At 39.5% G+C, this 27,129-nt stretch overlaps 3 protein-coding genes across 4 annotated transcripts in view; 2 read left to right on the plus strand and 1 right to left on the minus strand.

Moving 5' to 3' along the window:
• Positions 1 to 16,564, plus strand: part of NUP205 (nucleoporin 205) — a 50,573-nt gene extending 34,009 nt beyond the window's left edge. For both annotated transcript variants that reach the window (XM_027668073.1, XM_027668078.1), the window contains 18 exons: positions 19 to 176; positions 1,365 to 1,445; positions 2,254 to 2,445; positions 3,673 to 3,943; positions 4,382 to 4,480; positions 5,869 to 6,017; positions 6,734 to 6,925; positions 7,716 to 7,837; positions 8,903 to 9,041; positions 9,253 to 9,379; positions 10,342 to 10,418; positions 11,281 to 11,409; positions 11,938 to 12,064; positions 12,768 to 12,934; positions 13,314 to 13,437; positions 14,291 to 14,419; positions 15,118 to 15,191; positions 16,209 to 16,564. In XM_027668073.1, the coding sequence (XP_027523874.1) occupies positions 19 to 176; positions 1,365 to 1,445; positions 2,254 to 2,445; positions 3,673 to 3,943; positions 4,382 to 4,480; positions 5,869 to 6,017; positions 6,734 to 6,925; positions 7,716 to 7,837; positions 8,903 to 9,041; positions 9,253 to 9,379; positions 10,342 to 10,418; positions 11,281 to 11,409; positions 11,938 to 12,064; positions 12,768 to 12,934; positions 13,314 to 13,437; positions 14,291 to 14,419; positions 15,118 to 15,191; positions 16,209 to 16,361 (2,510 nt within the window). In that variant the 3' untranslated portion in view covers positions 16,362 to 16,564. The remainder of the gene's footprint in view (positions 1 to 18; positions 177 to 1,364; positions 1,446 to 2,253; positions 2,446 to 3,672; positions 3,944 to 4,381; positions 4,481 to 5,868; positions 6,018 to 6,733; positions 6,926 to 7,715; positions 7,838 to 8,902; positions 9,042 to 9,252; positions 9,380 to 10,341; positions 10,419 to 11,280; positions 11,410 to 11,937; positions 12,065 to 12,767; positions 12,935 to 13,313; positions 13,438 to 14,290; positions 14,420 to 15,117; positions 15,192 to 16,208) is intronic.
• A 1,485-nt stretch (positions 16,565 to 18,049) lies between these two features.
• ARL1 (ADP ribosylation factor like GTPase 1) lies at positions 18,050 to 23,732 on the plus strand. The gene is made up of 6 exons (XM_027668091.1): positions 18,050 to 18,158; positions 19,734 to 19,871; positions 21,154 to 21,235; positions 22,186 to 22,297; positions 22,973 to 23,151; positions 23,351 to 23,732. The coding sequence occupies exons 1-6, from the start codon at positions 18,155 to 18,157 to the stop codon at positions 23,379 to 23,381; spliced, it is 546 nt and encodes a 181-aa protein (XP_027523892.1). The 5' UTR covers positions 18,050 to 18,154; the 3' UTR covers positions 23,382 to 23,732.
• A 458-nt stretch (positions 23,733 to 24,190) lies between these two features.
• UTP20 (UTP20, small subunit processome component) overlaps positions 24,191 to 27,129 on the minus strand; it is a 61,141-nt gene continuing 58,202 nt past the window's right edge. Inside the window, exons 60-62 of the mRNA XM_027668063.1 lie at positions 26,762 to 26,888; positions 24,951 to 25,096; positions 24,191 to 24,594 (exon numbers count right to left, since the gene is read on the minus strand). Coding sequence (XP_027523864.1) covers positions 24,439 to 24,594; positions 24,951 to 25,096; positions 26,762 to 26,888 — 429 coding nt within the window. The 3' untranslated portion in view covers positions 24,191 to 24,438. The remainder of the gene's footprint in view (positions 24,595 to 24,950; positions 25,097 to 26,761; positions 26,889 to 27,129) is intronic.

The raw sequence follows: 27,129 nt of genomic DNA on the forward strand, positions 1-27,129 counted from the left end.
ATTGATTTGCATTTCCAGTACGCAGGAAGATCTTAAGTATCCTGGATTCAATTGACTTCAGTCAGGACATTCCAGAGCCCTTACAACTGGATTTTTTTGACCGGGCTCAGATTGAGCAAGTCATTGCTAATTGTGAGCACAAGAATGCACGTGGACAAGTGGTCTGCAATGTCAAGGTGAGCAGTGGTCTATGTTTTTGAGTTGTATGTGCTATTTTATATCTTAATAATAAAAAAAAATAAAAATCAGTGCATTAATAATACTTTGAAATTTGATTTCACATAAAAAACGTGTCTGTTTCAGATATGTGGATAATTTATGCAAACCATTGGAATTAGTTTATTTCTTTTGCATTGCACATGGTGTTTTTTCATTTATAGTAAACAGATGCATCAGTTTGAGACACTTTCAGGAAATATTTCCTGTCTTAATCTTTTTCCCATCTTGGAACATCCAAGTGATATTACATCTACCTCATGTATTTCTTTGGTCCCCAGTACAGAACTACCTAGTACTGCATGTGTGTACACAATTAGATGTGCAACATAGTTGTGTACCACAGTAGTTCTTGGAGGCTTTACTTAAGACAGTGTCACACTATGATGAGTACTTGATAAGTATACGATGAATAGCCCTGAAAAATTTGCAGTCATAAAAAATGAGTACAACTTATTTGAATCTCAGTTCTTCAGTTGCATCTGTCATTATGTAGCCATCTCCTAAATACTTCTAGGAGGTACAAGTACATGTACATCACTTTGTCACTTGTCCTAGTTTTGGCTGGAATTTTCTTCCTAGTAGCTGGTATAGTGTTGTGTTTTGGGTTTAGGATGATAATGATATTGATAACGTTTCGGGTTTAGGATGATAATGATATTGATAACGCATCAATCTTTTAGTTGTTGCTAAGCAGTATTTACACTTAGACTTTTCAGCTTTTCATACCACCCCACCAGTGAGTAGCTGGGGGCACAAGAAGCTGGAAGGAGACACAGCCAGGACAGCTGACCCAAAACTTGTCAGAGATATTCCATACCATATGATGTCATGCTCCTTATATGAACTAGGGGGAAAGCTGGTTGAGGGCCACTGCTTGGGAATTGGCTGGACATTGGTTGGCATTGTGCATCACTTGTTTGGTATACTCTAAATCTTCTATTATTTCCCTCTCTCCACCCCTTCCTTTTCTGTCCTATTAAACTGTCTTTATCTCAACTCACAAATTTTACTTTTTTCCCCCAGTTCTCTCCCCCATACCACTGGGGTGGGGAGGGGCAGGGAATGAGTGGTTGTGTGGTGTTTATCTACCTGCCAGATTAAACAACATCATCATTAAAGTTTCTTTTTTAATGTTGTAATTTCAGTACCTTCACAGAGTTCTGGTTGCAGAAGTCAATGCTCTTCAAGGAATGGCAGCAATAGGCCAGAGACCTTTACTTATGGAGGTAAGTATAGGAAAAATTAACTACTGTTTGTTGCTGCTCTTGGTGGATTTCATACCCTGTCAAGCAGTAAGCTTTAGTGTGAAAGCTTGTGGATTTGAGTCCTAACTTTGAGTTAGTAATTCCTGAAGAAAAAAAATTCGATAAGATAAACTACTTCTTACTGTACTGTTCTCTAAACAGCAGATCTGGAGTCTGTCTTCTTTTTTCTTTAACCTTTTCCCTCCCCACTACTGATAACAATTGCAGCTCCCACCCCACTGTACAGAAAGCAATATGTACTCATGTCAAACTTGGCTGTTGACAAGTACACTGTGTTCATCTTACAGCCAAGTTCATCTTGCCTTTCTCTCAGGGCATGCCAGTTTATTTCTTCTTTCTTCTGCACAGCTGTAGTTTCAGTGAACTTGGTGCTTAATTTTCTGAGATTCCTGCCATTTTATAAATTTAGTTGAAATCGGCTAAATGCATGTGAAGGATAAAGGAGAAATGACTTAGACTAAATGGGAAGAAAAGGCACAAATAGATTTCTCGTAGTTGTTTTTGTTTTGATTTTAAAGTGCTAGAAAAGAATTTTTCCTATGGGATTGAGACATTCACAGTGAACGGCCTTGTGAAAAGTAGCTCAAAAATGGAATGAACTGTCTTGTTAAAGTAATAGTAGCAGCTTGTTTCTGATAAACTGAAGACATAACTTTTTTTTTTTTCTGAAGACTATTACCAATAGATAAAATTGTCATCTTGAAGGCTGTCTTTGCTGATAATTTCTTTTAGCATATTGTAACTCAGTTTCTTTGTTGTGGGTGTTCAGGAGATCAACACTATCCTGCAGTACGTAGTGGAGCGGAACAAGCTGCTGCAGTGCCTCCATGCTAAGAGGCATGCTCTGGAGTCATGGAGACAGCTGGTGGAAATCATACTCACTGCTTGCCCCCAGGATCTCATACAGGCTGAGGACAGACAACTGATTATCCGTGATCTATTGCAGGATGTCCATGACAAGGTAGTGCTGTCCTGGAAATCAACTTTGAACTTTGTTGCTGTATCTTGTTATGTGAAAGTACTACAAGTTGTAATCCAAATCGTCTACCTTTAGTATTCTTTTTAGTTTTCTGATTGCTACTATGCTTAAGTTGAATGCACTGTGGACTGAGGGGATCCTCTGTATTCTTGCAAAGTTACTGTTGAACTTTGAATCACATGTTGACAAATTTTAGAGACATTTTGGTATAATCCAGTATGATGGTGGACAGGAAAGGATGTGTGAAAAAGAAACAACCCATTTTGATGAGGAACAAAGAAGAACTTATTGAAGGCTGAAGGCAAACAGTACTGCATTTGTTTATGTATTGCATTTAAATGGCTCACTGCAAATCCTGCTGCTGCTTTTGAAAAATGAAAGAGTTGAATGAAGCTTCATAGTAGAAAAATTAAAAATTTTACAATTAGAATGTCTTTTGGATGTGTGAACTTTTGTCTTAAAAGTCTAGGTATTTTACTGCTGAGTCATAGTAATAATTTTCAAGACAGACTTGACAGTTATTACTGACACAGCCATTTGCAAAGGCAAAAGTTAATGAAGGATCCTTCTATTGTTTAGGCTGCTGGGGCATTATCATTTTTTTGCTTTATTGTGAGAGTTGTGTGGTTTGTAGTTCTAATTAGTAGAGTTTTTATTTTGAGAAATATATATGAAAATGATATATCATTTTAAAGAAAAAAGTAAACTTTTTGAGTATTGTTTTTGTTACCTTTAAAGGTTTTTAAAAGGTTTACCTTTTAAAAGGTTTACCTTTTAAATGACATGAACAAAAACCTTGCCTCTTTATCACTAACACAAGGAGATTTCCTTTTAAGCAATATAGTCATTTAGTAAAGTAGTTGTTCTTTCCCCAGCTTAGGTTTAGATATTTTACTGTTAAAGCAGCTCAAATGTCAGCACATTTCTTCCCTTTTTGCCATCCAGATTTGATTATCATGCTGCTTGTGATTTATGTAAAAAAAACCCAGAATGGTCTTCTTAATTAAAATGTGTTCAACTCAGGTTTCTGAACAAGTTTCTGACGTTACAGATTTTGATGTGGTTTAAAAATAGTGCCTAAATAAATCCTTATGCATACCTAAATGAAATAATTGTGAGAGGCTGAATTAATTGTTCTAATAACTCCTGAAATCAAACACTTTTTAACTTTTTTCTTTTGCCTTTTTTTTTTCTTTCTTCTTTATTAAGATCCTTGATGATGATGCAGCTCAGGAGCTGATGCCAGTGGTGGCAGGGGCTGTGTTCACCCTGACTGCCCACCTGAGTCAGTCTGTCAAAACTGAGCAGAAACAGCCACTTGCAGTCCCCATGGCGGGACAGTCCCAATATGTCTTGATGCTGGATGGTTCTTTTACCTCATCACCTGGCTCTGAGAGCATATCCATGGGTTTTGCTTCCATTGGTGACTCCTCCCTCCACATCATCTTAAAGAAACTGCTGGATTTCATTTTGAAAACAGGTGTGTTGACCTTTGCAGTGTGTGGGGGGAAATTCCAACTGCCAAGAGTAAAAAGATGGGCTGAGCTGCTTTCTGTTACTGCAGTGAAGATTTTGCTTAATTAATGAGGTGGATCTTACATGATTAGTATAGATGTAAGTAATGTTACTAACAAAAAAACCTAAATAAATACTTTTTAAAAAATCTGAACAACAAACAGAAAGAGATGTGTAAATGACTGCAAGCAGAATTTCATATTATCACTCTTGGAGTAGCATAAACTTGCTGAATTTACTCATAAATACACTTTCATGCAAGTGGTAGAACTCCACCTTAAGAAATCTAGTTGTTTTACTGATTTCTGCCAGCACTGCCATAGGAAGGTTAAGTGTGAGTGGAAGATGGTGTTACGGAATTTACGTTTGTATGGTTTTAATTGTGAATGTTTCTTGTTAATAGGTGGTGGCTTCCAGAGAGTGAGGACGCACCTTTATGGGTCACTGCTCTATTATTTGCAGATTGCCCAGAGACCAGATGAACCAGACACTTTAGAAGCAGGTATGGTCTAACTGTATTTTGCAAAATAGCAGAACTATTAAACCCTAAATGCTACAGTTTCTGAATGATAAGTTGTCTTCTGGAAATAGATGGAAACCATCTTATCCCAAGAGCCTTTGAAATTAATCGCTTATGCTAAACAATGCATATCTTATATTCTGACCTGTCTAGTTAGAGATGCATTCAAAATGTGTTGTTCTGGATGAGGATATTAAATTTCTGACCTGTAGCACAAAAGAAGGTATTTCATTTGTGTCCATTTAAAACCCTGCATCATAACTACAAGTCTGTCAAAGGAATGGAGATTACTTGTAACTAGCTGTTCTCTAGTAGGCCCAGCAGTAGAAATACATTGCCTCCACTTCTGTATGTACACTCATACCATAGTGATCTTATTTAAAAAAACCAAAACAACAAAACAAAACAAATCCAAAGCAAAAAAAGCAAAACACCAACCACACAAAAACCCCCAAACAAACCCGAAAGATTATTTCATGTCTTTTTTCTTCCTTTATCTGAAGATCCTCCTGGGGGGGAACAAACAAAAAGGCATCACACACACACACCATTCCAACCCCCGAAACTAAGCAAAAAGTAAGTCAACCAGAGTTGCTACTTATCCAAGAGTGCTTATGGTAGATATCACATTCTCTCTGTGAATGGCTTAAATACTTGATCTGTCAATGTTTCTAATCGTTATTTAATCTTAGAGCTTGAACAAGGATTGAAAAAAACAACCTTGGGGCTAGTACCTCTGCATGCAGTCTCTTATGGCTATTACTTGGTCTGCATTTTGAGCTACAGTAGTGAAAAAAAAAAAAAGCAAACTGAATTTGTCATGACCCCTTTGTAGTTTATTACCGACTTTGGTTTCATCACTTTCCCACCTAACTTGCCTTGTTTTCTTCCCTCAGACTGAATTTTTTGGTCCCAGTGAAAGTTCATAGAATCATAGAACAGGTTGGGTTGGAAGAGACCTTAAAGATGATTTCATTCCACTCCTCTGCCATGGGCAGGGACACCTTCCACTAGACCAAGTTGCTCAAAGCCCCATCCAGCCTGGCCTTGAACACTTCAGTTCTTATATGCATTAGATATTCTATGTAACACGTAATGAATCTTTGAATTATTTTAAGGATACTGTTTACAAGGGTGGTATATGTATACAGATACACACTTTTTGTTCTGGCTGGCCTTCGTGATATTTGAGAGTGGATTTGCAGGAGAACATTTGCAATTCCTTTAAAAACCCTTGTCCATTGTTTGGGGCATTTCTGTTGCAAGGTAAAGAGGATGCCCTGAAGGATGTAGCATCAGCTGTAGCTAAGCTAATGCTAAGCTGCCAATCTTTGCGTTTTTTCATTTTTTGTTTCATTTGCTTTTTACAGCTAAAAAAACTATGTGGGAACATCTGACAGCTCCTGAAGATGTGTTTAGTAAATTGCAACGGGAAAACATGGCAACTATTGAGAGTTATGGGGCAGCTCTGATGGAGGTGGTCTGTCGTGATGCTTGTGATGGCCATGAGATAGGCCGGGTAAATGAATCTCTTCCTTTGAAATTGCTGTTCTGTTTGTTTTAAAGAACATCTTCTGTGCAACAAGAGGAAGTTTCATGAGGTGGAACTAGAACAGTTTTGTAGATGCTTAATCTCTTTCAAGTTTCTGTCCTCCCACTCATCCTTCAAGCTGTTGAAAGTAGGGGCATACATGCATATTAAATTTTTTCTCAACAAAGCCATGTGTCCTGTGGTTTAAAAATACTGCACTACTGCAAAAGGTGTAGGTATGGATTTTTTTAGTATTTTTAAATCATGGACTTATCAGTTTATTTACTCACTTTGGGAAGATTTAGTGACTTCAGGAAGAAGTTATAATTTCTAATAATAACTTCAGTGGACAAGAGTCTAGTCTGGATGCAAACTGGCTTTAAATGGTAATCATGATTGAGGCAATACTTCATTAAAATGTTTTGGCATAGTTGTTGGTCAACAATATCTGTAATATTTTTATAGAGAATAATAGAGGAAAGGTAATTGGCTCATACTATACTAGTATGAGAAAGCTGGAACTATTTTTCACATAAAGGATTGCAATTGTAGTGGAGAAATGCATTCTACTTTTAAGAAGCTGTTAGGAATTGCTTAGCATTTTATGTTTCTAGGCATTTGTTAAAAATCTCATTGATCTCATAGACTAATTCTGGTTTTATTTTTGTTTGTTTGTTTTTATTTTTTTTCTTCCCTCATCCCAGATGCTGGCACTGGCTTTGCTTGATCACATTGTTTCAGTAGACAAGCAGCAGCAGTGGCTGTTGTATCTCTCCAATAGTGGCTACCTGAAGGTGCTTGTGGATAGCCTAGCAGATGATGATCTGACTCTCCAGAGCTTGCTCACACCTCAGCCCCCTTTACTTAAGGCACTGTACACCTATGAGTCCAAAATGGTAATACTACTTCAGAAATGATTTTGTGGTGTGATGTTAATTTTTTAATTTTACTTTTTAGTAAAAGTTGTTTGTCTATACTTTGCATGGATTGTACTTGGAGATACTGTTAAGGAAACTTTCCTGTCTGACCCTCCAGGAGCCACTCTGGCAGTCACACTTGCACCACCAGAGATTTTAACTGCTGGGAACGAAGCCCCCTCACAGCAGGCGGCTCCAGCGAACCAATGGGTGACCCTCTTGACTCCCTACACTCACCACACTCACACAGTCACATAAGGTTTCCTTACCACTTAGACCACAGGTTTCTCAGAGCAGAGTCTCAAACATCTGGATCCTTAAAATAATTTAATTATGGTGCAACAACGGAACAAAAGCTTGAGCTGGTGCCTCCGAGGAGGGACCCAGAACAAAGGAAGCCCTGGGCTTTTATACCCTCACAATCTGTGTCAGTGAGTCTAGGGTCTTGCAGCTGAGTCCTCGGCTCCTGCTGTGTCTCTGAGTGTCTGGTCACCTGGTATGGGGGCCACAGGTCCCCATACTCTTTGCTGTGTGAAGGGTTGGCACCAGTTCACAGCCTCTTGCCTCAGGCTCCTGCCATTTCCTGCCACCCAGAGCTCAATCTCCAACTAGCAGTGCGGCTGCACACTGAGCTACCTGCACTAAATGTATTCAACAGTATTTTACTAAAATAGTAGTATTTGAAATGATGCTAAAATCAAGAGAGAAAATAGTCATCATAAGTCTCATTGCACATTTCCAATACTTAACCTTCTCTGCTCTTGTCTAGGCATTCCTCACTAGAATAGCTAAAAGTCAGCAAGGTGCACTAGAGCTGTTGCGATCTGGAGTGATTGTGCGGCTGGCACAGTGTCAAGTGTATGACATGCGACCCGAAACAGACCATCAGGGGTAAGTGTTGGTTCCCTGGCTGATTATGAAACTGTGGTATAGTCTTGGAAGTATGTGATGTCTTTTTATAGCCTGAGTTTTTTTGAATAACGATTTGTAGGTTTATTCTTTGTGTGTGTGTGTTTCTTTAACCTATCAATTCAGTTTAAAGCTACCTTTTATTGAGAGAAAAATTTCAGGTAAGTGGGTATGAAGTTGTACTTGCATGCTAGTTACTTAGACTATGTAAAAATGTATTTGTTTGATAGATAGGAATGATCAATGGATTATTACTAGATAATTTAGACTGTAATGTTTGAAAAACAGCCTACACTGTAAACTTATTTTGTGGGCTTTTCAGTTGGTGAACAAAAAGTGTAGAGTTTGTCCTCCCCCATAAAGCATTAATGAGAGAGCAGTAAATTAAATGCTATTTCAGAAATATTTTATGATGTGTTTAAAAAAAAATAAATTCACAGTTATATATTGCCTAACAAGTTTCTTGATGTGTTGCTATGTTAGCCATTGTGAGATGATTGAGAGAAGATCTCAGAGAAGGAAATTCCATATTTAGGTGAAATCACGCTGGTTGATTTCAAGCCTTGGTCCTTGTTTTAAATTTACAGTTCTTAATGACACACAGGGGGTTCAAACACTTTGGAAAAATTTAAACCTTAGACAAGGTACTCTGTTTAAAAGTTCCAATTAGATGTATAAGATTGTATAAAACCTATAGGACATTTTTAGAGGACTGTTTATCAGCTGCTTTAGAATGAAGCACACCTCTTCCTAAAACATTTGAGAATACTTTGTTTTATATATAGTAAACAGATGTTGTGTTTCTACAACCAAGTAATCTGATTTAATGTAGTACAGTACGAAGAAGTAATTTTCTCTGCTTAGAGAAAATGTCTGGCAGGAGCTGTATATCATAAATGTGTTGCTTTTCCAATATACACTCAGTTCAAGTCTGGACCTATTATTGAAATGTGAATGTTTGTAGGTTCTTGAGGGTCATTGTAGGATGAGGCTCTGCCTTCACTCCAAGGTGAAGTCTTGCAACCTTTTTTTTTTATACCTCTTAAGAATGTATGCAATGAGAGATCCCCCAGTCTTCATTCCTGCTCCGGTGGAACGTTATCGCCAGATTCTTCTTCCAGCTCTTCAACTGTGCCAAGTGATCCTCACATCTGGTATGGCACAACACCTGCAAGCAGCAGGACAGGTAAGTCCTGAAAGATGCTAGAGGATCACTGCTACTGCTTATTCAAAGGAATTGTATGTCCCTTTGCTCTGAAAGTAATTCTTAAAAAAATCCCATCCTCACTGGTAAAGGAGGTCACTTAAAATTCTTCAGAAGTAAAAGCGTTACTTCTTCTCTGCTCACTATTAAATTTTGAGTAATTCGTATTTTCCCTTTTCTTCTTGTGGTACAGGTTTTGCAGTTTCTAATTTCCCATTCAGATACTATCCAGGCAATCCTGAGGTGTCAAGATGTTAGTGTTGGATCTCTCCAGGAGCTGGCCTCCCTGACAGGAATAATCAGCAAGGCAGCTTTACCTGGTAGGAACTGCCGTTTTGAAGTCTCTTCACCCCATCTACATGAATCTCAGGCTTTGTTTTTTGTAAAGAAATAGTAAGACATAGAAGAGAATATCTACAACAATACAGAACTTTCCTGACATGTAGAGCTCTGGGAAAAATTAAAAAATATTAAATAATTGTTCTTGCAGTAAATATGACAAATTTGCAGTGGACATAATGCTCTTACCCATATGTATTTGACTTTGCCTTTGACTTTCCCTTTTCCTTTCATCATGCTACGTGACAGTAAGTACTTTTTGTTTTGGAGAAAACTTGCAAATAGAAGTGCTCAAAGTATAAGTGATATCTTCAAAAAAGAATTTTCATTCAGTAAGTTCTGTGACTGAGGAAATGAAGATAGGAAATTGTTTGCATACCCATATTTTTTGTTAATGTCTTCTCCAGTTTTGTTTATTTACAAAAGAAAACTTCCTGGGGGAAGTGCTGCAGATTAGTGTGCTGACATTTCTCTTGAGTGACTTATCTTCTCAGAGGGCTAATAATTATTGTGATGGATATAGTGATTTTTTCTGCATGCTGGAGGGCTTGCTTATCACTTCAAAATAAGTTGTCTATTTTGATTTGATGGCTTTCTTTGTTCAGGATAGGTGTCTGACTACAATAGAAGGGAATGCAGAGCTATAGGTTGAACCCAAATGTTTCTTTGCTTACACTGTAAAGAGCTTTGTACAAAAGCTGCAATTTCCATCCCAACCTCCCTTCCCCCATTTAATTACTTACCAGAACAGTAAGCTACATGCTCTCATGCATCTTCTAATACCTACATTCATATCCAAATGTTTTGCTCAAAAACTCTGCAGAATACAAGTTGTATATTGGGCTGAAATTTTTCTGATCACTGCTTGTATTTAAATGTATATACTGCATAAATCTGTTTAAGAAAAAGCAAACAGTTATTTAATGGCTGTATCTTTTATCAGGAGTGTTGAGTGAGCTGGACATAGATGTTAATGAAGGGACACAGATGGAGCTACAAGGACACATAGGGCGATTTCAGGTAATAAAGTTGTATATATATAGCCCTTGTCCTTTTAGAATTGTCTATCTAGATGCATTTCTTCCTTTTTTTTTTTACTCTGAATAACAGCAGTTATGAAAGGGATGTTTTCCACCATCATGAAGAATGTGTGGTAGTTTGGGTTTTTTTGTGGGGGTGGTTTGTGTGTGAGTGGGGAGGTACAGGGTTTGTTTTATTTGAGTCTCCCTGACTTCCCTGCCCAGTAGAAAAGATAATATTTGGTAACATCAGAGTTGCATCAGGGCCTTCATTTCCCTCCCTGGCTTAGGGTTCATTTTATGTGGAGGAGAATTTGAAGTCAACACCAAAGCCTGTGAAGTAAATGCAGAAATACTCTGTTACCACTTTGCCACAAGCATGCCTCCAGCTCCACAATTTGGCTTATCACACTCTACTCTTTTATTTCTTTCCTGCTGAATTGCTACTGAATTAGTTTTTACACTCTATTTTTATGGAAATTACTATCTCCATATTCAGATTTTGTTAGTTTGTCTATATGGGTGTTTTAGGAGTGGGAATGGGTAAATCTAAGCTGTCATGAACCAGTATAATAGTCTACAAGAGAAATAAGACAAAGTTCAGGACGTTTGAATTGCGTTAATTTCTCATTGGCAGTGGTTTAGGTTGCCATAAATTTCTAAATTAATTAAAGGTGAGTTAAAATACTATGCTTTTAAAAATTTTAGTCTTGTTTACAAGGTGCTAACAGTTTTGTCTGCATTGCTTTTTTTTTAATCTACATTTACTCTTCTGTTTTAAGGGACATGTATCACTTTAAGTGAAAAGAATCATGCCCTTCATTTGTTGAGATACAAATTCAAATGTTCTTTTCTTATGGCAGCGGCAGTGCTTAGGACTTCTAAGTCGGTTTGGTGGTTCAGACAGACTACGCCAGTTCAAACTGCAAGATGATAATGCAGGGGGAGACAGAGTGAACAAGAGGGATGAAATTGAGTTGGCTATGCAACAGGTAAGGACACAAGAAGCTCCTAGGACCTTCAGTCTAAACCTTTTACTTGCTGTGCAGATTTGTTTAGTTACCATACTTTCATATGACAGTGGTAATGCTCTACACTGGTTTTAGTTTGGTATAGTATCCCACATTTTGTTTAAAGCAACCTTTGAAAGTGTGTTTACATAAATTTGCTTTAGAAGCCTTTATTGTTTTGGGTACAAACTCGTGAACTTCAAAGCCTTAAATTGATCAGAAATTTTCAAAACAAAGGCTGGGTATAGAGGGCAGTGGCTAACACTGAGTTAGAGCCACAGGGGATTAACTGTTATCTAGAAATTTTAGCTAGCAGTTTTGGGAAAGAGACAAAGTTGCAAATGCTAGACTTGAAGCTGTAACTGGTAAGAAAATAGAATTGTCACATTTTGATGAGGAGAGGAGCAAAGCATGTTGTTCATTGACAATTATCCATTTAAAATCTAACGTTCCAAAGCCTGCAGATATTGTAATTGACATGCTGTCTTTTTTTTTCCCCTTTGTTGGCAGATCTGTGCAAACGTGATGGAATACTGTGAATCACTTATGTTGCAAAGCGCCCCCAGTTTTCAGCACACTGTTTGTCTGTTTACTCCTAGCCTGTCAGAATCAACCAACCGAGATGGGCCTCGTCAGGGTGAGCTTTTTGACTTGCTGTTTTATGAGGCTGAATGGTGTGACATTTGGGCCAGTAGAAAATGATGAGCTAGAGGCTGTAGTTTCACATACACTTTAAGTCACTTTATGCCAGTACTGTAGCTCCTCGTTTTCTAATTCTGGATATGCTTGTTCAACCTTGCACTAAGCCAAATCAGGAAACTAATCCAAGTTAAACCAAACAAATTCTTTTAATTTACTTCCCATGGTAACCTCAGAAATATATGTATTGTTAAAGAAATGTGTATTGTAAATAAATAGCACAAGAGAGGGGAAGGTGTGGGTTTCTCTTTTTCAGCGCTGTGCTAGGTTACATTATGTGAAACTAGGACTTCATTTATGACACGTAAGATGTGTTTTGATGCTGATTGGAACTACTATAACACGTGGCAAGAGTTTACAGTATGTTGTTATGCAGTTGAGTGGTTAAAATATGTAAATAGTAAGACTTCTAATCTAGTTACATTTACTGTTACATTCAGTACTGCAGCCACAGAATTTTTTGCCTAGACTTTCATTTGTGTTACTTCTGACACACAAGTGCAAAATATAAACTTGCCAGTGCTTTCAAAGACTTTGACTACTTTATTGACAGAAAGCATACCTGTTTGGTTCCTCGGGATTTTTTAGGTGGTTTGGATTTTTTTTTAAATTTATTTTAACTTGTTCAACATCTTGTCTAGATACACAAGCACCAGTGGTCCCGTATTGGCACTTGCCTGGCCTGGGCATTATTGTCTACCTGCTGAAACAGAGCACTAGTGATTTCTTCAGTTACTATGACAGCCATCGTCAGAGTGTTAACAAACTGCAAAATGTGGAGCAACTACCACCAGATGAAATAAAAGAGGTAATTTTCTTCTGTAATTTATGTATTGTAGTAACTTAGACATAGCTGTAACAGAGACTCCAAAGCATCTTAGATAAGTAAGCAGTTTCATTTCCTGTGCATATTCCTTCCTACTGTTGCTGATGGGGTCCATAGAATGGGTGATCTAAAACTTTAGGGAAAATATTAACTTTGTAAAAGTTGTGATTTTCATAATAGTTGTTTGGAGATACGTTTAATTTTTCCATTTTTCAATCATCAAATTCAAAATAGAGAGCAAGGTTTTGAAGAAATAATAGCTTACAAAAAAGTTCTAGACACTAATATGTAATCTTATTTGCTTATTTCTCTTGATATTCTGTGATTCCCTATAGTCTGTTTTTTTCTCTTCTGACCACAGCTGTGTCAGTCAGTTATGCCAGCTGGAGTTGACAAGATTTCCACTTCGCAAAAATATGTATTGGCAAGGCGACGCCTGGTGAAGCTAATAAACAACCGAGCCAAGCTGCTCTCTCTCTGTTCTTGTATCCTTCTGAAATTGAAATTACCCTCAAGGTGATGCTGCAGAAAAGCAGAGAAATATAAACAGGTTTTTTTACCTGGATTTCTGACCACTTTGAGCAAAAGCTTTTGCAAAAAGGAAGTTTGAAATACTGACAATTAAATTAAGAGGGTATTGCTGTGCTATTGCCAGAATGTAAGTATTTTCAAGTTAGTAATTCCCATTTTTGAGACCCTGCTAAGACTTTCTGCTACATGATAATAAAGGAGTAGTTACAGCCCAGTCCTTCAATTTAGTATCCAGACTTCCTAAACATTCACATACATGCAAGTGTGGTGGAAGAAATATTCTGAAAAATTATTTTGATGTGCCTATCATAACTGAAGTTTCTAGTCTTATAGTCCACCTTGCATAAACCTAATCTCATAAATCTATGGAAATAACCAGTCATGCACAAAAGAATTGTTATTCAACAGATCATAATTTTCCTCTGAAATCTCCCTTGGGAAAGATGTGTTCTCACACACTTACCTGTTGCCACCAACGATGTTATTGCCATCCCTAGCTTTATAACCTCACCTTTTATTCACTGTCTCTGCAGCTGAGCTACCATGACAAACCATATGAGCACTCGTGCTGTGCTCTGCTGTGGAGGGCTGGTTTAAGGCTCTAAGTGTGAGTAGCACTGAGGGAGCCAGCACTGCACTGAAGAGATAAGGAGAGTGAGGGTGAGCGATTCATTGCCAGGCCGTGGCAGAGGGGGATGACAGATGGTTGAGCTAACATCTTCAGCTGCTTCCAAGTGTGTAAATGTATAGTAAATGTACTATCTAAACACAACAAAATTGGGCTCCTTCACTTAGACGTGTCTGCAGATATTATAGAAATATGTCTCTTCATTCTTTGGCGTCATCTGGAACACTATCTACTGCATTGCACACCCACTGACTCCCAAGACCCACTGCTGTCCTCTAGGATGTCATTTAAGAAAGGAAGGCTGCAAGGTAAAATTTCTCAAACATCAAAATGCCTTTGAATAACTTCTGATGGTTTACTTCAAAACTGATTTGCTACTATTAATATATTTCCATTTATATTTAATAAAAGATATTTTGTTTGGATTTGGCATACCTTTGGATTTTCTACTGGAGAACTGGCAATACAGATACTGTTGACTCCTGAACTTTTGGGTTTTGTGTATTACACATAACCTCCAAAGGAAAGTAAAAGTAACTATTTTTTTTATTTCTGTTGTTCCAACTAAGTGAAGTTCAAATAATATAATCAGATAAGTGATTCAAAACAGTTTATAGGAAAATATTTCAATATAATAATTTAAGATGAAATTAAGAAATAATATTGGTGGGTTTAAAAGTATTTTTCAGAATTATAGGTACCATTGATTCACCAGATGATTTTAAATTTGTTGAATTTCGGTTTTTAAAAAAAAAAAGGGATGGAAGGAAGTCAGAAAGGGAGAAAGTTTTTTGCTTAAAGGACTGTGTTGTGTGGTCAAAACTATTTATGACTTACTCTGTATGTATTTTCTCTAAATCATTTAAGTAAAAAAATTAATATAATTACTGATGCAAAAGTTTACTGAACAATTTGGAACACTGTGTTTTAAACTCATTTTACAACTTGATAGAGAGACAGTATGGAGCAGCCAACGTAATTTTTACATTTCATTTTCTATTGCTAGATTCCTTTGGATCCGAGCCTAACTTGGATTTCAGTAGTGGACTAAATCGGGTGAGCCAGCACGATATAGAACAGGTGAGATGTGATGGTCTGCTGCAGGGTACAGAGTGTGCCTGACTACCGTGCAGCTGTTGGGAGCAGGCTGACTGTTGTTTTCCCACCTCTGAACAACCTGCAGTAACAGCATATAACTTAATTTAGGATTAATGAAGCGTTGCAGAATTTTTTTGGAAAGTATTGTGAAACAGGTGGCAGTTGTGCTGCTGCGCACCTATCTTTGAATCTTAATATGAAAAGTTAAATGAAAAACGAGCTATACTTACAAAAAAAAAAATCATCATTCTTTTTCTCTTACAGAGTGGTCAACCGATATGGTTTTTTTTTTTAATAATAGCTCTCTGAAAATGTCAGTTATCCTTGAAAGACTGGCAATATGAGGGCAAGTTTCCCAGTTTTCTGTGATCCTATGGCTGTTTACTACAGCTCAGCTGCAGCTAGGCTGTAGAGAAAGGAGATGAAAAGGGTAACAGAAATTGTGACTATAAAATGTGAATGCTAGCCCAGAAGTAATTTCCACTTACACAGCAATTTAATATGTACAGCATCATCTTGCTAAAATACTTAGAATGTAATTAATTTTTTCAGTGACTTTTTACATATGTATTAATGAAAAAATTGGACTCTAACTCCTAAACAGTTCTTAAGTCCTTCCAGACTAGGAAAATTTTAATTGGAAGATGTGTTTGTGTGACTGTAACTGAAGAAGCTGAATTATAACTGATAATTCCTAGAACAGGAATTTAATTCCTAAAACTTGGAGAGGTTATAAGGAGGTAATATTGAGATAATCAGTAAATGTGCTGAGTCACCCAAAACCCTCCGTAGAAAGTCCATCCATTATATAATTTATAGAGAAAAACGTGAGGGAAGAATGCAAGTAGTATTTATTAGAAGAGTCAGAAAAAACCATTCTTTTGAAAGCAGTTCAGAAGTAAATCACAGCAAAAGAATTGACAGTTGATGATGGATAAGCTAACATTCTAGGAAGAGAAGATTTTGTATTGATGACTGCATCTCATCTCTATTCTTCAGCTTCAGATTGAAGCCACAAACAGCTTTGGTGAATCTCTGCAGAAGAAGCTTCTGGAAATCGAAGGTTTATATTCCAAGGTTCGGTCACGATACACCTTTATTCAAGCTCTTGTTAGACGTATCCGTGGTCTCCTAAGGATATCAAGGACCTGAAAGACTCTTGATACGTGCTGCTTGGCCCATGAAGCAATGTATAAGGGCAGGCCTTTTGGATCATTGTATTTTCTAGATCAGACATTTTCTAAATACTGTCAAAAATATTTTGTTCCTTTTTTTTTTATCCCTATGGATGTGTTTTGTGTACTTTCCTACTGCTCCCAACCTGACGGAAAAAATAAAAGATTGTTTTCAACTGAGTTATGATTAATGTAAAATTTCAAGCAAGAAAGAATTCTAATGGAGGACATCAAGGAAACAGGAAGTTCTGCAGCTGTGATGACATTACATTCACGGATGCTTTCAGAGAAAACTAAGAGTTTTGTGTATGTTGTTCCTGTTTCACACACAGATTTAATGAAACCATGGCATTCAAGTTTCATCACTTGCAGACCGTGATTTTACTGTGGTGTGGATTCTGTATTCATTTTGCACCGTGAACTCCTTGTGTCTCTCCCTCTTTTTTTCAGCTGAGAGAAGTACAAGCTGCTTTACTTTGAACAAGTTTATATAAGGAAAAAAAGAGTGGTGAAAGTCATGGAAGGTGACTGCCCTAGGTTTGGTACTTATGGCTCTGTGGAGTAAAGTTTTCTGTGCTATTCTTGCTGAAACAGAAGTATAAAGACAGAATAAAATGCATGGGGAGGAAGCCAGCAGCTGTGAGTGGTAGGTTGGTTCTATAGTTACAGATTGTTCTCCTATGAGATATTCATATATCCTTGTCTCTTCTGTAAAAAAACGATTAAAAAAAAAGACTTGACCACTGATTATTGACATAAGATCTGTTGGATTTCTCCCTTAATACAGTCTGATCTTATGGCCCAGTTCACCACCTGTGCCTTGTAAATGGTTTCCCCTGAGTTTTCCTTACTTAATAGCTTATAATTATTTTATATTTACTTATCTGCACAAACTAATTATGGATTACATCATTTTTATGCAGGGATGATGACAACTGTGCTATCAGGTGAGGGTTATTAGCTATTCCATAGGAGCAGCTTGGTATTAGTATGTTTTATACAGTTGGATTTTTGTCTATTCTCATCATGGTTTTTTCTTTTTTTTTCCACCATTCTCGGTGAAAACCAAGAACTAACATACAGCGCTTCTCATTAAATACACGGATGTAATGTTGGTATTGTTGACTTAGAGGAATCCACTACGTTTTAGAAAACACACCGTGGTAACCAGCTGACCGCTGTGTGGCATTTCGGTAACGTTTGCACCGCGACTCTATCCCGCAGTGTTCCCGCAGGTGCCTCGGTGCTCCCGCAGGTGCCGCGGTGCTCCCAGAGGTGTGCGGTGTTCCCGGAGGTGTGCGGTGACCCGGCTCCCCCAGGTGCCGCGGTGCTCCCAGAGGTGTGCGGTGTTCCCGGAGGTGTGCGGTGACCCGGCTCCCCCAGGTGCCGCGGTGGCAGCAGCGCGGTCCCGGCAGCCCCGGGCCGGTGACGCCGCGCGTGGCCCTCCCGTCCCCGCCGCCGCAGATTCGTCGCAGGCTGTCCCCGGGGCCGCGGGTTTTATTCTCTAAACCTTTCCCTCCGCTCTCCTTCCCGCCCCGGCGTGTCCTCAGGGGGAGGGCACGGGGAGAGCCCCGCGCTCAGACCGTTCCGTCCTCGCCGAGGGCGGGCGGGCGCCCCCCGGCCCCGTGTGTCGAAACGGCGGCGGCAGCGGGGCCTGGGCGCTTTGTTTACTCGCCGCGGCGTTCGACGTGGAGCCGGGCGGCGGCGGCAGGGCCAGCGCGGCGAGGGGAGCGGAGCGGAGCGCGGCGGGCGCCGGCCGAGCGGCTCGACATGGGTGAGGGGCGGGCGCGGGGCTGGCGGGGAGCGGCGGCCCGAGGGGTCCCGTCCGTCACGCCCCGTCCTGGCGGCCCGTACAGAGGGGGCGGCGGGGCCGGCGGCCGGGCCGGTGCTGAACCCTCCCGCGGGGAGGGGACGGTGCTGACCGCCAGCACCGCCGGCGGGATGCCGAGGGCCGGGGCTGCTGCCACCTGCCCCCGGGCCCACGGCCGGGCCGGGCCCGACCCGCGGGTCCCTCCCGGGGCGCTGCCGCGGGGGCGCCTCAGGGCCGCCTTGGGGCGGCGCAGCGCTGACCTGCGAGGGGGAATCGCCCGAGCAGAGCGGCAGGAGGGGGCGTGCGGTCATATCCTGAGACCAAAATTAAACTCCGATTCAAGTTTGTAATGGGCTCCTAATAAGGAATGTATTATGAGAAGAGGTGCTGCAGAATAGTAAATGAAGTAGAGGGAATAGTAAGAGAGGCCCTGAATGTAAGGGTGAAGTGATTGGCATGAACCGGTCCTCTTACAGATGGTATTTGAGCAGTGTTTTAGTGTGGGAAAAGCATACATATTAGCGTATAAAAAGAGAGAGAGGTGTCTGGCAGTAAGCGAAGTTACTGACTTAGAGGAAAGAGTTTTCAAATCTTAGGCCTCCGCGGATCCAATAGTAACCTTCTACTTGTAATGTTTGTATTGAAATACCTTTTTTCCATCTCAGTTTTGTTAAGGTTATTCACTTGTCTCACAGTAAGTGGTGCCTTGAGAAGCACTGTGCAAACTGGCCACTGATGGCCCCTTGTACCTTCTCCTTTTACAAGCTTTAAGTGTATTGACAAAAATATTATTTAGCATTACATATATTTGTTATAAGAATCATTGGAAAAAACATAATTGTTACTGGCTTAGAACATTAATATTCTTTCTACGATTAAACATCTAGTAGGCATAAATCAGATGTTAGTCTGGCCAGAAGTACTCTTGCATGCATTTAGAAAATAAATTACATGTTGGGGTGAACCAGTTTTGAAAAAAAAAAAGAAGGGGCATTTAAAATCAGCTCCCGGACTTCTCTGTTAATGTACTCCATTTAGTGCAGCTTCACAGTTTGTAACAAACTGATTTAATGTGTACCTACTGATTTAGACTTCATTTTAAGATAAAAGAAGTGGATGGTCCTGTGGAAGACTGTAAAACATCGTCTGAGGCTGAATTCTTTCAGGCATCAGCATGTCCTTCTCTAGTGTTTGGTATTGAAAAAAAAGAATCTGATACAAACAAAAGAGAAGATGGCTCAGATTTTGGCAAATGAGAGGAAAGAAAAAAATAAAATTGTAACCACAGTGGGAAAGCTTGATTCTGCTGCAACATAATTTGCTGCATTGAGCTACCATAAAATCATAAAATAGCAGCATAAACCAGGAAGACATAAAGTTGTTCAGCACACAGCTATCTGGGCAACAACCTGAACTTGTCTGTTTTCATTGAAGAAACATATTGTAGCCCCATAAGAAATAAGGTTGGTCTCTCTGTCTTTCCATATCTGCCATATTGCTAGCTGACATGGAAACATCTTTCTCTTCTTGTTTTTGTAGGGGGCTTTTTCTCCACCATTTTTTCCAGTTTGTTTGGAACTCGAGAGATGAGGATTCTCATCCTGGGGCTGGATGGAGCAGGAAAAACAACCATTCTCTACAGGTTACAAGTTGGAGAAGTTGTTACCACCATTCCAAGTAAGTGATCAGTGCCGTAGGGAGAGTATTTGCCTGTAGCCTGTGAATTGCTGTAGCTCTAACACATAAACTTTGTCAGCTGAACTTAATACATGCTTCCCTCATAAAAATAGAACCTTATGTTGTAGGAGCCTTGCACTGTTGTATTTAAGAACTTTCTTGCATAAAAGCATTACAAAAGAATATTATGCTGTCCTACAAAATGCAAAAGGCATTTGACCTTAAGATGGTTAGCAATATTTGGCAGGCTTTTCGTGATAGGTCAGTGTTCAGCAGATGGTAACTCTGGACTGTATAATTCTTTTGTTTCCAGATATAAGCTGTTATGACAATTCCAGAGGTCATTGTTATTGTACATAGGATGGTGTCAGTGAATCACACCTATTTAATTTTCTTTTTTTTTTTGACAAGAGTCTTAATTAAATAAACACTTTCGTTTAACACGGAGAAGAAGAAATCAGATGATTTATGTTCTGTAGAAAATGTAACAATACTCAATGTGAGGTCTCACACACCAACCTGCTACACCACCATGTGTGTGTCGAAGTGGTCTGGCCAGGATCACACTGTGTAACATGAAGGACAAGGGATGCTTGACTTCTGAGTGCCTGTCATATCTCTGAATCTGACTTTGGTCAGTTTTACCTTTTAGAAGCCAGCAGTTTGCTGTGCTGTAATCTTTCTGCCCAAGGGTGGTGCTTATTTTACCCTCCATAAATTCTAAGCAGCCTGTGCCCACCATTCACTTCCCTGTGCTGTGTTTCTCTGGGCCGGAAGGAAAAGGAACGACATACGCGTTCTAATGCAGCTTTGTTGCCATCTTCCAGACATCTCAGTGTCAAGTCCTCTGCTGAGAAACTGGTTCTGCTTTGGTTATGCTGAGGTTCTTACCACAGTGCAGACCTTGCAGGGCCATGAAGGACACATTCCTTAGTGTTCTACTGCTGTCAGTTGTGTACTTGATTATCAAAGCAGGCCAGTTCTTTACCCCTTACTCTGTTTCTTTTGGTGATTTCAGGCATACTTCTGTTGATTTTTGACAATGTCAGCATTTGTTACAGATCTCTGCAATCTGTTTACAATGTGGTTTTATTGTTCAAAGAAGAAAAATTACTGCATTATTTTGAGCCATGTTTGTTGGGATAACTTTGCAAAGGGCATGAACTTCATTATGCAGCTACTGAGAATTTTCGGGCCTGAAAATTGCAAACAAAGTGCTGTAATATTCTTCAGAAAAACAAAGAAAAATCACCAACAGTAAAATTGTGTAACTTTGTTTCAGCCATTGGCTTCAATGTTGAGACAGTGACATACAAGAATCTGAAATTTCAAGTTTGGGACTTGGGAGGACAGACAAGCATAAGGTAACAGATCTCTTAAAATCAAAAGACGTAATTAAATTTCTCTAAAAGCTGCCAAGTTCTTGGAATTCTCAAAGCAGGCACTTCTGAAAACTGGTTTAAGTTTTAAAAACAGCCCATTGTCAGGAGAGCACTTTCTTCTGATGGAATTCAATTTGTAAAACCTGTAATGTACTACAGATTGGAAAGAAACAAGCAGCTGTTTGTATTTGTATACAGTTTTGCCTTGAAAAACAAGTTTATTAGTGTAGTAGGCAATTGAGTAGCATTGGAGAAAGAGTGGGTGATATAAACCCAAAAGGATACTTAAATATTCTTAAGAATGCAAAGCTAGGAAGTTGGATTTAGGTGTAGACAGTAATTTTTTTAGCATGCTTTACAAGTTTTGTAATGAGTAATTATTAGTACCCCTGTATGATCCTTTTTTCAATGCTCAGTAGTAAGATGCAAAGTAGTTAGATAGTAAGCTGCAGTTAGTGAGGTATAGGTTCCTTTCCTTTTTAGTTTCAGTACAATAATTCTGAAAAAGGTGGTTTGTTTTGATCCTTGTTAATCACTTGCCTGGATGAATTAGTTATTTAAGATTTCCCTGGTTATCCTTCTTTGATGACCGTAATGAAGAAGCTTGTGTCTTTAAACTTTCTTTGTTTCCCTGTCCCTTGGTTATGGTCCTGATGTCTTGCAGGCTGATTCCCAAATAAATTTGTCCCCAGCACTTCTGTCCTTTCCCTGTTTTCAAGCTGCTTTTTTGTTTGTTTTGTGTTTTGTTGGGCTTTTTTTTTTTGTGTGTATTCTGCCTTGTAAAGTATTTGTACTGTCTGTTCCTTTTTGTAGCCTCTTGAAGATATCTTCTACTTGCCTCCTTCCTCTGGGTGATCTGTTTTTCATTATCTAGCTAAAAAGAACTGCTAAACATGCAAATTATATGACTGGAACTTCTCTTTCTTCTGCAGGCCATACTGGCGGTGTTACTATTCAAACACAGATGCAGTCATTTATGTAGTGGACAGCTGTGATCGAGACAGAATTGGCACTTCAAAATCAGAGCTTGTTGCTATGTTAGAGGTAAGAAACAAGGATAACAGTCCTTATCAGTAGAAAAGAAATTGAGAAATTAAACTTTTTTGAGTGAATGTGAAATTTGATTCAGTGAATCAAGTGAAGCTCAACTTCACTTGTGAAACTTTAGCTCTCAGCATAGCCCAGGCAACACTTCTGACTGAAAAAAGCACCAAATACGCTATAGATACTTGATGGTTTGTGCAGCGCTGTCCTGGCAGTTACTTACATGAAGCCTTGTGGTCATATGAAAATCTACCTGCCTCAAGGACAGCTGCTCAGTACTGCAGTGCTGGCAAAATCAAGCCCTGAAAGATTAACAGTAATTAGGATTCTACTGCATTTTGAAGCTGAAGAACATGCGCAGAACAGGGTAATATAAATAAGGAGTTGAGCAACACCTCATTCCCTCCCCAGTTCCTGCAAGCTCACTTAATGTGCTCTATTAAATCCAACTATCAGCTTGTTTCATAATTTGGACTGGCCACATTCCTGAATTGCCCCTATGGGATACCATGATAGAATTGAAAATAAACACCATTCTTTTACTGAAGAATTTTCTAGAGAACAAAAATCAGCAAACAAAATCATTGACAGCTGCTGAAGTTTCTGGGGTTTCTCTGCTTAAATAAATTCAGTAAAAGTCTCTGCAACAACTTCCATGATTCCCTTTTTTTGTAGGAAGAAGAGCTGAAGAAGGCCATTTTGGTGGTGTTTGCAAATAAACAGGACATGGAACAGGCCATGACTCCCACAGAAATGGCAAATGCCCTTGGCTTACCGGCTTTGAAAGACCGAAAATGGCAGATATTCAAAACTTCTGCAACTAAAGGCACGGGCCTTGATGAAGCAATGGAATGGTGAGTAACAGTCTAGTTATGCTTCATTCATAGGCTTAATTTTACAGGCTTGGTTTTGGGGTTTTTTTGACTGGATCTGTGGAATATCTGACATAAAAGACAAGAATCCACATTAAAAGAATGGTTTTCTCCTAAAAGTATTTCAGCAGAACTGAAATGAGTTTTCAGTAAATTGACTGAAATTTTTTTTTTTACCTAGGCTGGTGGAGGCGTTGAAGAGCAGGCAGTGATACAAAACTGACCAGTGCAAGGAAGTTTCAGTTATATCCAGCATCCCCCCTTCTGCAGTTAAGTATTTTCAGGCCACAAATACTTGTAAATAGGACAGATCTGAGTTTGATTCCTGTAATGTGGATGCTTCTCTTGAATTGTAAAACTGAACTAAGTGAATGTCTGTGTACATTATAATGCTCCAGTTCTTTCTTTCTTTTTAAAGAATGTACTTATGTTAATTTGTATGAAAGTCTTACTGGCTGAGAAAGATTATTTTTTTTGTCATCCCCCTCCTCCTTTGGTGGTTTTGAGTGGCCAGCATATTGGTGTAGTTAGAACACTAATAAAATCTGGAACTGTCAGCTATACTCAGAGGTGTGTTGCTTCTTAGAGGTTGCTTGCTAGCTCCTTGCTTACAGAAACAAGTCCAACTGCTGCCAGCTTTAGCAGCCACCTAAACACCTAAAGAGGTTTCCTTAAGCTGATGTTGTTACACTTCATAATCATTCAGTGTAGACATGCTGACGTACAGCAACAGAGTACAAGTAATGAACTCTTGGCTGCTAACACAGCATTAGGTTTCTGAAAGGAAAATAAATGTCTTCAGTAGACACCTACTGCCCTGATGTGCCAGGGCCGTAATTTGAATTTAACTTCCACCTCCTTAAGCTGTTACTCCTGTACTCTCAGCTTAGCCAGAAGTGACAGGTAGGTAGCTCGGTACAGCTGCAGAAACTGAAAGCCAAATCAAAGTCAGGAGGCAGACTGTTTTCTCTCCAGGATCAGGGTGTTCTCAGGCATGAATGCAAGTCATCACAGAACCCACTTCTTACAAATGAAGTAAAATTTAATATAAAATATCACAGTTGTTGCCCATTCAAGTGTACATGCTCTAGTAAATATACAGGTTTGGAAAAAATTGAAAAGCTTTTATTTAAGATCCTAGATGAAAGAGGACATGAAAAAATGCTAATAAATACATTTAAAATATGTAAATACTTTTTTAAACAGTAATTAGTTCTTTAGCTCAGTATTACTTTTCATAAATTAATCCTCCAGGAAGGAAAAGCCTTTTCATTCCACCATTGCTAAATCTTTCAGTGCATGACTTCGATGTCTCTTAGCCTTGTGCATAGGGCGTAGGGATTCTATTTTTCTCTTTCTGGTTTCTGCTTTATTCTTATGTCTCTTCAGCTTCCTCCTTGCAGCAATATCAGGATTTGCTACAGTCTAGGGAAAAACAGTACATTGTTTGTTCAGTTACAGCCAACAGCAGTCCCTATGAACATCAAGTGCTTTCTAAGAAACTGGTGGCTGCTAAGACAATGCACAGGTGTTCTCAGGTTCCTCACAACTGAGGGTATTCAGGCTGCTCTGCCCTTCAGGAAAGCGGGAAAGCATCACTGTCAGCTAGAACCTGCCCAAGAGGCTCATCATAAACAGTTTCTTGTGAAGTTTCAGAAATGAAATGATGAAACTGCCCTAATTCAGGATGAAGTTCTTCCTCAAACTCCCCTTCCTGGGCAGTTCTCAAGCCTTTAGAGAAGCCCTATTTCTTTTTCTCAGAAGAGAAAGTAGAATCTTACCTGCAAAGCCCTCTGCTTTTTCCTCATTGCTCTTTTCTGGTTGGCCTGTTTCTGCACTGAAGAAAAGGCAAGCGAAAAAGCCTCCAGACCAACTAACTTCTTGAGAAGTTCTATGATTTCTTGGGAAAGGTTCTTCAGTGTTGGATCTATTAAAACAAAACTGAGTTGCTTAATCTTTTCAGCATATGGAATGAAAGCCAAGAGTGCAGCATGGGTTCCTCTGTAATAAAGGACAACTGCTCTGATTCACCTTGCCCAATATGCTGTAGAGACCAGTGCCTGTGAAATCTGCTGGTTCTTCACCAGCTGTCCCAGAGAGCTGCAAGTGGCTCTTCGTGCCAGCAAACTAAAAATAATGCTGCTGAGAAGCAAGTTTCTTTCAGAAGCATAATGGCTTGCCAAAGGTAATTAGAAGTGGCTTGCTGTGTATAGCCACCAGGGTTCTATTGGAATAGGCTTTGTTGGAAATGAAGATGATTCCAGCCTTGTTAGTCAACATCTGTGGAAAGCACAATAAGGGCTGTTTTAACTGTTAGAATCACTGGTTAGTGGCAATATATTAACTACAATCACTGGAAAAAAAAAAGATGTTGGGAGAAAAAAGGCTACTAAGAGACATTAAGGGAAAACAGAGCAGGGCAAATGCTTCCCTCAGTCTTTCAAACAAGACCTCTTCCAAGTGCTTGTACAGCTTCCAGAGAAGCTTGTGTAACCTGCTTGCCTCACAACATGTGAGGAAACATCTTTGCATATATTCTGAAAAAATCATTTGAAGGTCCTTGATTCTTGTGTGGGCAGAGAAAGCAAAAGGTCAGTTCTTTATCCACTCACAGTACTGTCAATCTCTACCATGTCTTTTCCAAGTCTCTTTCTTGCTTAGCTAAGAAACAGTGGTAGCTAAGGCAGCTGTTCCTTACCTAGAATACTGTTACTGTCTTCCTGCACAGTTTTTCAGTTCTTTTGTATCCTGTCTGAGATGTGGGCACCCAGTGCTGCACACTGAATTTTTATGGCATATACAAACCACAGAATTAAATAAACCTTTTTGCTATCTGTTCTTTTCCTGACATTGGATTTTGCTTGACTGAACATATTTTCATGAACTATCTAAATACCAATGTCTTGCTCTTAAACGAAGCGTCTCTTGTGCTCAATGGGAAGTTGGTTTGTCTTTCTCCCACCGGACCTGGCTTAAGATCTTTCAAATAGCCATGGATCTCCAGGGAAAAACAAGGTGCGGTGTTCAGCAGAAGGACAGACTGACTGGACTCACTCAGGAGAAAGGGAGAAGTGAGAAGTTCTGTGCCCAGTCCCACAGCTGTACACCAGCCTGCACATCCCACATGCTCTATTCCCATTGCAAACAGCTCCCTTCCCTTACGTACTTTCAGTCACAGTGCACACATGCCACACACTACAGGTCATTTTCTCTATTCCAAAAGGAACAGGAACAGCTTTGTTCTGGCTTCCTTAAGACCCATGTTCCTCTCCTCAGCAAGGACTCCTTGAGTCTTGCCACCATGAATCCACCTTTGAGTACTACACTTTTCCCACTCAACCACATGCTCAAGCTTTACCCACTTGCACACAGAAGCCTGCCTAACTTCATTCCAGTCTTTGAACATGTAGATTTTTGTTTCAGCTGGCATACACTCTCCTCCTTTCCTGGTGTTTTGGTTAGACAGCAAGGAGGTGAAATTCACTGATTACAGTATCAATGTCTCAACAGACAAAAGGAATGACAAACTGTACTGAGGCACAGCTCTGATACATTTTCCTCTTTGCTAGTCTTTGTGAGGGAAATCACTTACCTTGCTCTGCATAGTTGCTGTTCAGCTCCCTGTACAGAGGGGTGAGAATTGTCAGAAGGTAGGGCTTGATCCTGTCTTTCCCCAGATCCACCGAGATTGCTCCCAGGAACTTAAAGATGCAGCTTCTCTGAAAATAAGTGTGTGGGACATGAAGTAAGGAAGACTAGAAGGAAACTTCCTAACTGAACTGCTACAAGAGTGCTGTGCCTCACTGTTCAACATACAAGCCATTGTTTCAGACACCCAAGTCAAAAACTCACTGCTGTCACAAGGTGTTACTGTATCCAAGTACAGCCTTTAGATGAGACATGACTCCTGTTGTGTAAGCTGTGACTGAGTTGGCAGCTTTTAACACTGAACAGGCTTGT

The sequence above is a fragment of the Corapipo altera genome, unplaced genomic scaffold (genome assembly GCF_003945725.1).
Source record: "Corapipo altera isolate COAL_440 unplaced genomic scaffold, ASM394572v1 1, whole genome shotgun sequence".
Lineage (NCBI taxonomy): Eukaryota > Metazoa > Chordata > Aves > Passeriformes > Pipridae > Corapipo > Corapipo altera.

Coding starts and splice junctions, on each gene's coding strand:
- ARL1 (XM_027668091.1), top strand. Junction 19,872..21,153: donor AGTTGTTACCACCATTCCAA/GTAAGTGATCAG, acceptor ACTTTGTTTCAG/CCATTGGCTTCAATGTTGAG. Junction 22,298..22,972: donor AGCTTGTTGCTATGTTAGAG/GTAAGAAACAAG, acceptor CTTTTTTTGTAG/GAAGAAGAGCTGAAGAAGGC.